General features: G+C 30.5%; 1 protein-coding gene across 1 annotated transcript; it reads left to right on the forward strand.

Moving 5' to 3' along the window:
- Positions 1-7,986: 7,986 nt before the first annotated feature.
- LOC143557948 (transcription factor MYB46-like) lies at positions 7,987-11,209 on the forward strand. The gene is made up of 2 exons (XM_077046899.1): positions 7,987-8,281; positions 10,257-11,209. Exons 1-2 carry the CDS (start codon positions 7,992-7,994, stop codon positions 10,918-10,920), a joined length of 954 nt encoding a protein of 317 aa, XP_076903014.1. The 5' UTR covers positions 7,987-7,991; the 3' UTR covers positions 10,921-11,209.
- The last annotated feature ends 406 nt before the right edge of the window (positions 11,210-11,615 follow it).

An 11,615-nucleotide genomic window follows, 5' to 3' on the forward strand; every position in this document is an offset into this window, starting at 1 on the left:
TTAAATCAAACAAATTATTTTTTGTTTCATATGCATAACTTATCAGTTCTTTTGTTAAAGAATGAGATGTTTACGTTCTAGTTTTGTTACGCCTGAAATTTTAGACCAGTAAAGAATAAAATAAACAATCGTAGATAGCTAGTAACATATCACATTAGCATTCTTAAGGGAGTGACATAAAGGCAAACATCTCATGAAATGTCCTCCCATCCACTTTGAGGGTTTGCGTGGTTCTTAATTGTGTCGTCACATGTCTCCCCTTCATATCGCTCTTATATTATATTCGAAATGTGCAACACCCCAGACTACTCTGGAAAAAACTTTATTTCTCATTTGGTCTAATCTTATGTGCCTATACACCCAGATACCAACACAATATCATATGCAAAAAAGTGTCCACGGTGGGATGGCTTCATGGACCGACTTTGATTCCTTATATAAGATTACTACAACAAGAACCAGACAAATTCTTAATAAAAACAAATAAGCAAGGTAGAGATTACATCGAAACAGAAGGCAAGTGGGCAACAAGTTGCGTCGCTACCCCCTTTTAAATTGTAAAACCCAATCTTTTAAAAACTACATTTACTGATCTTGGAGTCATTACATTACTATGCATGACCCGTTGAACCCGGCTAAGTAACTTCACAGCTTCAAACATGAGGAAACCAAAAGTGTCAATGCAGATTGCTGGTGAAGGCCCATAAAAAAAGAAGTATGCATCCTCCACCAACGCTCGGGCACTGGTTCTAGCACTGTCATACATATCCCTAAGTCTCTTGATATATCTCAACGGAATCCCTTTTTATCAAGATTATCCCAAATTATTTTATGAGGAATACTACTGTAAGCCTTTTCAAGGTTAATAAACACCGTATACAAATCTCTCTTCATACACCAAAACTTTTCCATCAATCACTTTAGAATGCTTATCAACTCCATAGTAAAATGGCTTTGGTATAAATCCAAATTAGTCTATAGTTCATTATAGTAACCTTATTTTCTCCAAAATCTTATAACATTTGTTGGCGTTTCCGCCGAAATCAAATATTTTTGAAAGGGAAATGAATTATCAGTTCAATATTTTCAAAACTTGAATCGTAATTTAAATCGGCCTCATTTTTCTTCAAATTACATGGATTATTTGATTATTCAAACAAAAACATGGTAAAGGGGAAACACATCACGTCGAAATTACATATTAAGTTGTAGTTGGAGTGTTTAGATGGAGAGATGGAGTCGACGGAGATGGGGACAACGAAGGGGAATCGTTCCATATCGTTTCCACATGTAATAAATGTGAGACTAAAATGTAGAACTTAGCCATCAATGAAATAGATTGGGAGGTTGAAAATAGGGTTCTCTTATGGTAAGGATGTTGGTAAAGAATGACTTATAATTATTTCACCTTCTTTGTATCAATTGTTTTCAAAGGTGTAAACCCTATATTGAACTTTAACGTGGAACATGATTTTTAAATATTTTGAAATGATTTTTTAGTAGTTGAGTTGCATTCAAAAGAGAAAAAAGATAAAAAAGACTTCTAGAAAAAGTTGAGAATATAATCTAATACACATTTACCTCATGTGGAGCTTTGTTAGACTTTTATTTAATATAACTAATATAGATTCCAACAATATCATTTGAAATCAATAGCTTATAGTTGAAAGGTCACGCTTCCTTGTTCCCAAATCTTTCTATATTTCTCAACTTGTCCCTCTCATTGCATGATATTCAACAATATTATTCAATAAAATCTCCTAAAATACACATTGAATGATACATTACATGCATGTCAATATATCATAACATGCTTAAATTGTCTTCTTTATCTTTTAAAAAGTATTATGAATTATGATCACCTTTTTTAAATATAGATTATATAGGAAACAAACTCCTATAGGCTATAAGTATATATGAGTGTGGACCAAGGCCAAGAGCATCTTCTCATGAAGAATTGCAACATTATTTCAACATATTAACATTGTAATAGTTGAACCCTATACAAAGGAGTTTGTTTGGTCTAGTTAACTTACGGATTAGATCTTCGGTTTCATGGAGAATACATTTCCTTTGCATAAACTTTTTCGTTTTATCTAATTATTGATTGCGTATAAACACGAAATGTTATAATATGAAAGTGTGTTACTCACAAACTAGAACGCTATATGGAAATTCTAAAAAACATGAAACCTACATAAAATGCATGCGTAATCTAACGAGTGGGTTTTGCCACGCATTGCAACGGTTCGGATTGAATAAAATGTATGTCAAGTGCCGCGATGCTATATTCGTGCCGTTAATACGGTACCTAAAATCGATATACTTTACGACAAAAGAAATACATTAAAGTTTTAAACAAAAATTGATTGTTACGGGGCATGTACTAGATTAAATATATTTTTATAGTCAAATAAGATAAAAAGATATTTGTCATAACGGTATATTTGAAACTTTTTAAAACATTATGTTTAGAAGTTTTTTTCTAAGGGTTACTACTACTAGTAATAATAATAATTTTAAGACCACACTCTAAATAATTCGAAATTGTTGTAACTTGTAAGACTATATATGTTGCAACAGAAATTCTAGTTAACAACTTGCTTAGAAACATTGAATTTTACGGAAAAAAAAAGTTCATCATCAAATTATAGTTAGAAACATTCTACATGTATAATTTTAGAACTATAATGATATATATAAGTTTCATCAAGAAAATTACAGTTTTCTTTATCATCTTTTAGTGGTGGACCGTAGAGACATGTTAAGATTCAGTGTCTTAAAAGTTAAAACGTTTCGGTTCAGACTCATTGACAAACGCAAGAGATGCGAACGCTCTTGCTATACTGAGCTCGTGCCTCGCGGAGTGTCAACTGTCACTTGGTTCACGAAGGCTTTGGTGCATGCCGACGATGATGATGGCGTTGGGTTCTTATTTTTGTCACCACCATCAATGCCATTGTTTCTATTGTGAGTGTAGGCTAAAATAATAATAAAATTTGGGAGTGGTTGGGGTGAATATATGACGATTGTTCAAATCATCACGTATATTAATAATACCACGTTTTCTCGCATAAATCGTGTTAAGTAGAGAGTGTTATCTTGCCAACTAAGAATCGGAGCTGGTTTCAGGTGTTTAAACTCGGTTACTACAGGGGGATAAATGTAATAACCAGTCTTTAATTGCGAAAAGACTAAAATACCTCTAAATTTAACGGATGCTAACAGAAAAAACTGACGGATGTAATCACATTAGCTTGTCCGGGTCACAAATCATAATTATCGCTTTAACAATATTATACATCTCATAGAGACAATTGATGTTATAGTACATGCTGCCCGTTTTTCTCTTTTGCCACAACCTTTATATAAGTACTTTTATGATGAAATTTTTTCAAATATTGATAGATAGGGTTACCTTTTGTTTCATTTTTCACTTGTCTTGTCTCTAAATGGTATGATATGTGTCCCCCACATATTGAGTCTTTTCTAACTTTTTTCCTTCTTTCTTTCACAATAGATGGCTTAAAAGTTTCAACCCAATTTTTATAATTTTATATTCGTTTTTCTTCTAAATTACTTTTCCACGTGTAAATATACTAATACTTTATTACTATATAGCATATGATGTCAAATTATTCTACAAAGCTGGACAAAAATAAGAATGATGAGAAGGAGTTGCAGTCATACAAAAAACCCATAAGAAATAATTAATAAAGAAAATAATAACTCAAAATTTAATAGAAAAACAAAAAAAGTAAAAGCACAAAAATGTTTCCATTATTTTCCTCATTTCTAAAAAAAACAAACACAATATTGAGGAAAAAAGATTATTGTGTCTTTTTGTTTATCATTGTGTTTTGTGTTTATTTTCGTCATTGATTATGCATTTTTTCCTTGACATTGTTTTTTTTTCTTAATATTGTGTTATATTTATCAACATCGTGCTATATTTTGTTCGGCATTATGTTATATTTTATGATCTATTGTGTCTTTTTTGTTTATCATTATGTTGTTTGTTCATTTTCGTCATTGTGTCTTTTTTCGGGCATTGGGTCTTTTCGGCTTTTTTTTTTGAACGGGAATGACAGAGAAAACACTTTAGTTTTTAAAATTTTTTGATTTCTATTTATATTTTGAGTTATGATTTTTTTATTATTATTTTTTGAATTTCCTTTAAGAACTTTTTTTTTATCACAAATCCTTTTCACACTTCTATTTTTGTATTTCTTTATATTTTAACTTTTCTCATACTATTATATATATATATAGTAGTATAATATATAGCTACTTCTTGTCTTCAACTACACGTGTATTATATATTATAGTTATATGTAAAGATATGTTTATGTGTAGTGGAAGCAAAATGCCTTAGCTTCGTGACAAACAAACCATCGAAGGTTTCTTAATTTCCCTTACCTTCTCATAACTAACAATTAAAATAGTCATCATTCATTTATTGTATATTTCTATATATTATAATCTCAACATACACACTTCTTTATATATAACTAAAACAAAATATTTATTCGCCTTCTCATAACTAACAATTAAAATACTCATCAATTTTATTCTATATTATTATCTCAACATTCACACATCCTTATATATAACTTAAACAATATATTGAAGAATCTTATGTTATTATTATTTTTAAGTTTAAAGTATCTTTAGTTTAAAAAGTATCTTTAGTTTAAAAGTATCTTCTATATTTGTGTTATTTGTTAATTATACTTTCATATGCTGGTATGACTGCCAAAATGAGATAAGGTACAAGTACCAAATTGGACTACTAAGAAAAGAATATTGTATTTAGGGGCACGTACATTTGTCCTACGTAAAAGTATATAATGACAATGATTTTTAAAAAACATTTTCAGTACTACAAATATCTTGTCGCGTTGTTGAAAATTGAAATGAACAAAAAATTTCAAAATTCAAAACTCACGTAATTATTTTAAATCGTTACATCTAAACCATATTTTCCTTCTAAAAATACCCGCCCATCCGAACATACGTACGGTGGGCTCGTAGGGGAGTCCAAAACGAGCGCCACCCCTCGTTTTCTTCTTTGTATTGGCTTGGTTCGTTGTGTACACAAAGGTGGTGGGATATTGCTTGTCCAATCAATTTTTTTATTTTTAGTTTATATTTATGTTAATTTTTTTTTAAAAAGTAATAATTGTGTAATGATTGAAAACAATTATGGAGCATTTTACCAGTACATTACTTTTTGCAAAACTAACCATTGATGACTAAGACGTCATGTATCACAAAATGACCTTATGCGTTAAGTTACCACCACGCATGGTCTTATAACATACTAAATTTATTCTTTTCAAAATGAAGCTTCATTTTTATGTACGTTCTTACCCATCTAAAATCATCCATAAAAGATGTGAACATAAGTAACTATAAATATCGAAATCACATAAATTTTTCTTTAGAAAAATAACTTTTGTTGTTTTTTTAACCGTAATTTAGATAGTTGACGAGCCATTGTCATCTCTATTCCTTGGATACGGAGCCATGAGTGCTAGAGTACTAGCACATCTCGAAGTGAAACTCGTACATTAGTTCGTCCCTATCTGTCCTGACTCGGAGACCACTCTCATGAGGAAGCCCATAGTAGGTGAAAACCCCTCCTAGATGTCCAATGTAGAACCCCTATTTTATCACATTTGAGACTTAATAATTTAATATACATAATATTGGTTATGTACTTACGTATATGTAAAAGTCTTATATTTTGGTATTTTATTTTTATAAAAATAAGCATTGAGAGATAAGACTATGAGTTGATGTTAGTTGTCCATGACAATAGGTTTACAAGCTCTAGTTGTTTCTTTTCTTATTTGCATATTATTAAACTAATTAATTATTATATATTATATTGATTAGCAGTGAAGGAATGATGCAAAAGGGAAAACACAACGTATGGAGTCAAAAGACAAAACAACCAACTCTCTTTCTCCCGACCGTTTCTCTATATATGTTTGTTTATCTAACGACCACCGCATATTACTCAAGTCTTTTCTCATGTCACTCTTCTTCAATACTTATATATACATACATAAATATATCTACACATAACACAAAATATATTTCAAAAGTAAATAGGATAAATTTATTTGATTGTTCGTTATACATTAAGTTATGTGTAGTTAATATAAGATACATGTGTATAGATAAACAATGCAAAACAAAAACAAATTTGAACGTGTTGGTTTGATTGTTTTTTATCTATATAACATACACATACACATTGTACGTGAGACATGAAACTCTAAAAATATGAACAATTGATAAAAACGATTTAGGTTTTTTGAATTTACTCTAGTATTTAGTGTTTTATAATAATTACACATGTATTTATATTTGTATATGTATATGTTACATATATGTAACTTTTTGAGCTATATATTTCATTTATTTTTATGATCATGTTTACATTTTTAACTTTATAATAAAAAGGAATTGAAAAGAAAAAATATTAAAAATTGAAGTATTGGTCGAAGAAATATATAGTAAACGAGCAGGCATACCTACGCGATGCTATGGGTTTTATTGCCTCTGGTAACCATTTGCAAATATTGTAGACTAACACTTTCAATTTTTATAATTAGAAATGTTACCATGCACTTCATCGTGGTTAGTAAAAGTAGGTTTAAATTTAGAAAAAAAAAATAAAATTTAGAAGATGAATTTTTGTTTAAAAAACCAAAGAAAAATGGATGATAAAAATGTGCAATGAAATATATAGTGTACTACAAAAACAAAACAACACAAAGAAGATAAAAAAAAAATCCTTTTATAGAACCAAGCACGGGCTTGCCCCACCTGGTTAAAACTTTGGTGTTAAATCATCAAACTCGAGTTCGATCCCTTAATAGGTCCGACAAAATTTTCTTTTGGAAAAAATGAAATAAAAAGATAAACCTCGAAACCAAAGAGCCCAAGATCGTCGAACCCACATATACTTGGGTAGTCAAAAGCACTTTCGAACTATACATGCATGATGCATGTTGAGTTTACATTCATTTTCAGATGTATATACGTTGATGGTTAAACGGGAAAATTTTGAAATATTTGATGTCACGTGACGTCCATCTATTGGTCTTTTACCGCTCACAAACGGCCAATCAAAATTACGACACCATTTACAAAATTTCCTAAATGTTATATGTAATAAAATGATTAATCTTAAAGTCTTCTCTCTTTCACTAGAGCATGAAATGCTAATAAAAAATATTTTGTAATATCACTATTAATAGGACTAATATATTTACATTATAGAATTGTACGTTCATATCTTGTATTATTTATTTAACTAAATAAAATTAACATAATTTTCCTCAAAATATCATATCTGCCTAAAAGAAAGATTGAAACCTAATTTCGTTTTAAGTTCTTAATTAATCATCTAAAGTCAAACTTAAGTGATGAAACATTAGTACATAAAGAGAATAAAAAAAAAGAAAGAAAAAAAAACAAGTGTCTATATTTTATTGGCTTAAGTAATTATCAAACCATACCATGTATGCCACCGATTACTTAAATCAAATCTATTCATGAATATTCTACCAAAAGTAACCATTTTTAATTTTTTAAATCTTTTATCCCATAAACCCTAATTCTCTCTCTCTAAATTAATTTCTATATTATTTCATGTCCCCATTTCTAAGCAAAACCCCACTGCCGTCATCATCATCATCACCAATCCTATTCAATAATCAAACACAGGTGCATTTGGCTGTTTATAAAGTAATCAACACATATATAATATAAAGAACCAAACAATATAGTTCATCTCTCTAGCTTTCAACATACATACACACACATTGTGTGTGTAGTACATATAAACAATAAACATAAACATAAACATAAACATACACATACACATACACATACACATACACATACACATACACATACACATACACATACACATACACATACACATAAACATAAACAATATATATATAAAGGAAATGAGGAAACCGATTAATGAGGCGAACGCGAATGGTATGATGACGACGACGACGATGAAGATGAGAAAAGGGTTGTGGTCACCAGAAGAAGATGAGAAGCTGATGAACTATATGGTTACAAATGGCCAAGGGTGTTGGAGTGACATTGCTCGTAATGCAGGGTTGCAACGATGCGGTAAAAGCTGCCGGTTAAGGTGGATTAATTACTTGAGGCCGGATGTTAAACGTGGTGCCTTCTCTCCTCAAGAAGAAGAGCTTATTGTTCGTCTTCATTCTCTTCTTGGTAACAGGTGCGACTCTCATTCTCCATATATCATCTCTTTTGTATAATCTTGTTTATCTCTAGACGATCGTCCACTCTTGGAATAGACTGTCGTCCAGGTTGAATTACTCAACAATTGTTTATCATCATCAACGGCCGTCTGTTCTATGTGGCGGTGATGACAATATGGCATACACCCTTGTATACTGCATGGTCTATTTTGGACGGTTGTCTGCAGACGGTATGAGATTAGATGTCAGACGGTGTGAAAAAAACTGACGCTTTTGTTATATATTGCACGGTTAGAAGTTAATTATGTATTTATTACATTAATCTTACTATTTTAATTTTGATTTTGGTTTAAATGTTTATTATTATTTTTTAATTTTAATTTGACCAAGTTTATGTATATAAGTATTTTAAGTTTTATTATAACATATAGTGTTGTTTTTTCTATTATAGCTAAATTTTGAAAAGTGGAGTTTTTTTAATGTTTTTATTATGTGTTATTCATCCTAATAACGAATTCAACAACCAATATATTTTATAAAACTACATTTGGATTATAATATTTGGGGTTGTTTGACTGTCTACTAAAATTTATAATATATCTTAGTAAATATTAAATAAAAAGATCTTTAAAGCCTAAGTGAATATATAACAAGGAAATTGAGAATTTTGTATATAAATTTCCAAACAAGGTTAGAATTTAACTCATTCGTAAATTTATCAATTTCAATGGACGCACGACAATTTTTTAATAATAATATGTGTATACATGAGTAATTGATCATGTATCCAACAGAAGATGTGAGTTTTACACATTACAATTTAATCATTGAGGTGTGAAACATTACTCTTACACGATGTCAATCAAGACACACGATATGTATCACATATTTAATACATATCAATAAAAAGGATTGATATATAAGTAAAGTGATTGTGAAGTTAGCATGTGATCAAACAATAATCCCACTAATTAGAAATATTGCAAATTAGGCACTACTATAAAATGGAAGGCATTTACCAAATATTATCATACGTTATAGTTCTACTATAATTGTAAAATTAAAGTAAGACAGGAAATGGCAAATATCTCAACCTATAATTTGGCTTATTTAATTTATATGTTTACTTGTATAGCTTGTACCTTAGGCTTTCTTTTTCTGTATAACACACACATATATATGTGTATGGTTTGGATCAAATACAAATAAAATTAACGTGCTAATTGTGAGAATCAAGTAGATTTCATTTGTACGTTAACTTTTCCTATACACACACACATAATTACTCTACTTGATTATCACAATTAACACGTTAATTTTATTTGTACGTTTTTTCCTATATATATATATGCATACATACACACACATACATATATAGGTGCATGAACTATAATACCCATTGTTAATTATATAATTTAGCAAGTAAAATGTAGAAGTCATGGTCACATGATTATAGTCACAACTTATGATTCAAATTTAATCTTTGTGTTTTTGACTTCAACCGGTTAACAAATCATTAATGGAGAATTGGAGATCATAATAATTATCCTTCATTATTGAACCAAAGAAAGAGTAATTTGACATAATTATAACATATAACATGCATCACACACTTGTACTAATCAATACACAGAAACCTTCATATTTAGTGTGACTACTTGTTGGAAAACAAACTAATACACATATTATATAATACATAATTTGAGGTTACCATATATATTTATCTACGTAAGCAATATCCATATTGAATTCTTCTTAAATAAGTTTTCAATTGTATAATGTATTTTGTTAGATCGCTAAAAGTGAAAGGGATGATTGAGGGTGTGTGTCCACATATAACCTTTGAGTTGAAGACACTCCACTGTCTATTTCAGTAGTTTGTTTACAAATGAAGCCAACCTCCATGCATTTCATGCATTCATACCGTATTTAACGCATTTTATTATCATATTTGTATGAAATATTTATTTTTTTAATTTCCTTAATTTGTAGGTGGTCTCAAATTGCAACAAGATTGCCTGGTCGTACAGATAATGAAATAAAGAATTTCTGGAACTCAACCGTAAAAAAGAGAATGAAAAAGTCAACCTCAAACTCCTCGTCACCTAACACAAGTAGTTTTGATTCATCATCTTCCGAACATAGGGACGTCATGGCGGGACTAATGTCAATGCATGATTCTAGCAACTTCATGGCTATGTACATGGATGCAACACAAAGATCATCATCATCGTCTTCATTGCAAGCCATGAACATAAACCAAATGATGGAACGATCTCCACTGACTGGAGATCGCGGCCCAAACATGCCCATTTTGCATCCATCACACTATGATGCAACACAAGTTGGCATGGATGGTAATGGAATTAGTTACCATGGATGTTATGAGATCTTTGGAGGGAATTTACGGTTAGAAGATGAGATTTTTAACATGCCACCATTAGAAAACATGACAAATAATGATAATCAAGGTATAAAAAGTGAAACACTAGATGATATAAACTCCATGATCACAACAAACAATATGAACAACATCATCATGAACCAATGTTACAACCCCCAAAACTGTTGGGACGGAGGCGATGAACTAAAGGTTGAGGATTGGGACTTTGAAGAACTGATGAGAGAATCCGGCACGTTTCCTTCGTTCAATTAAATCGTTTAAAGTAGAGTTTTATTAATTTTCCTCAATTTCTTTTGCCATTTTGAAAATTGGATCAAACCTCTTTTAATTTCCATTGTTTATAGTGGTAAAATGCTCAAGATTGTAGAATAAAATGGGATTGGATACATATAGGTGTAATGGGGCTATTGTGCAAAACTATAATGTATATATCGATATATCAAAGTATACATATGCCTTATCATGGAAGGACAGTTTGTCCTCATGGTTGGCTAAGCTAATAACGTTCAAAAGGTATACTTTCTTGTAGAAATTCGAAACACCATATGTGAATTTTGATATATACAGACAAGTTATTCAGAAATTATGATATTTTTTTTCGTTAGTGGAATATTGAAGTGCCAAGTGTTCTTAGATGAGAAGGGAGGATGAAAAAGATGATGGTGTAAAGGTATGAAGATTATGATTGATTGCGTTTGATTCATTGATTCTAAGGTTGGATATGTAGCCAACTATTCCAACTCTTTAGGAGATAAGGATAGACAATTACAACATGTATTTGATTAATACAAATAAGGCATTTGATGTGATATTGTCTTTTATTGTTAATACGCCCGGAAAGATGAAGGATCCCTTAGTGACTCCAATCTTGGAACATAACTTGAGACACGAGCCCTGAGTAAGTGGCTTAGTAAGTGCATCGGCTAGTTGATCTGGATTATTGATAT

The sequence above is a fragment of the Bidens hawaiensis genome, unplaced genomic scaffold (genome assembly GCF_021521415.1).
Source record: "Bidens hawaiensis isolate Kalapana, Puna unplaced genomic scaffold, B.hawaiensis_p1.1 tig00019292_1, whole genome shotgun sequence".
NCBI classification, from domain to species: Eukaryota; Viridiplantae; Streptophyta; class Magnoliopsida; order Asterales; family Asteraceae; genus Bidens; species Bidens hawaiensis.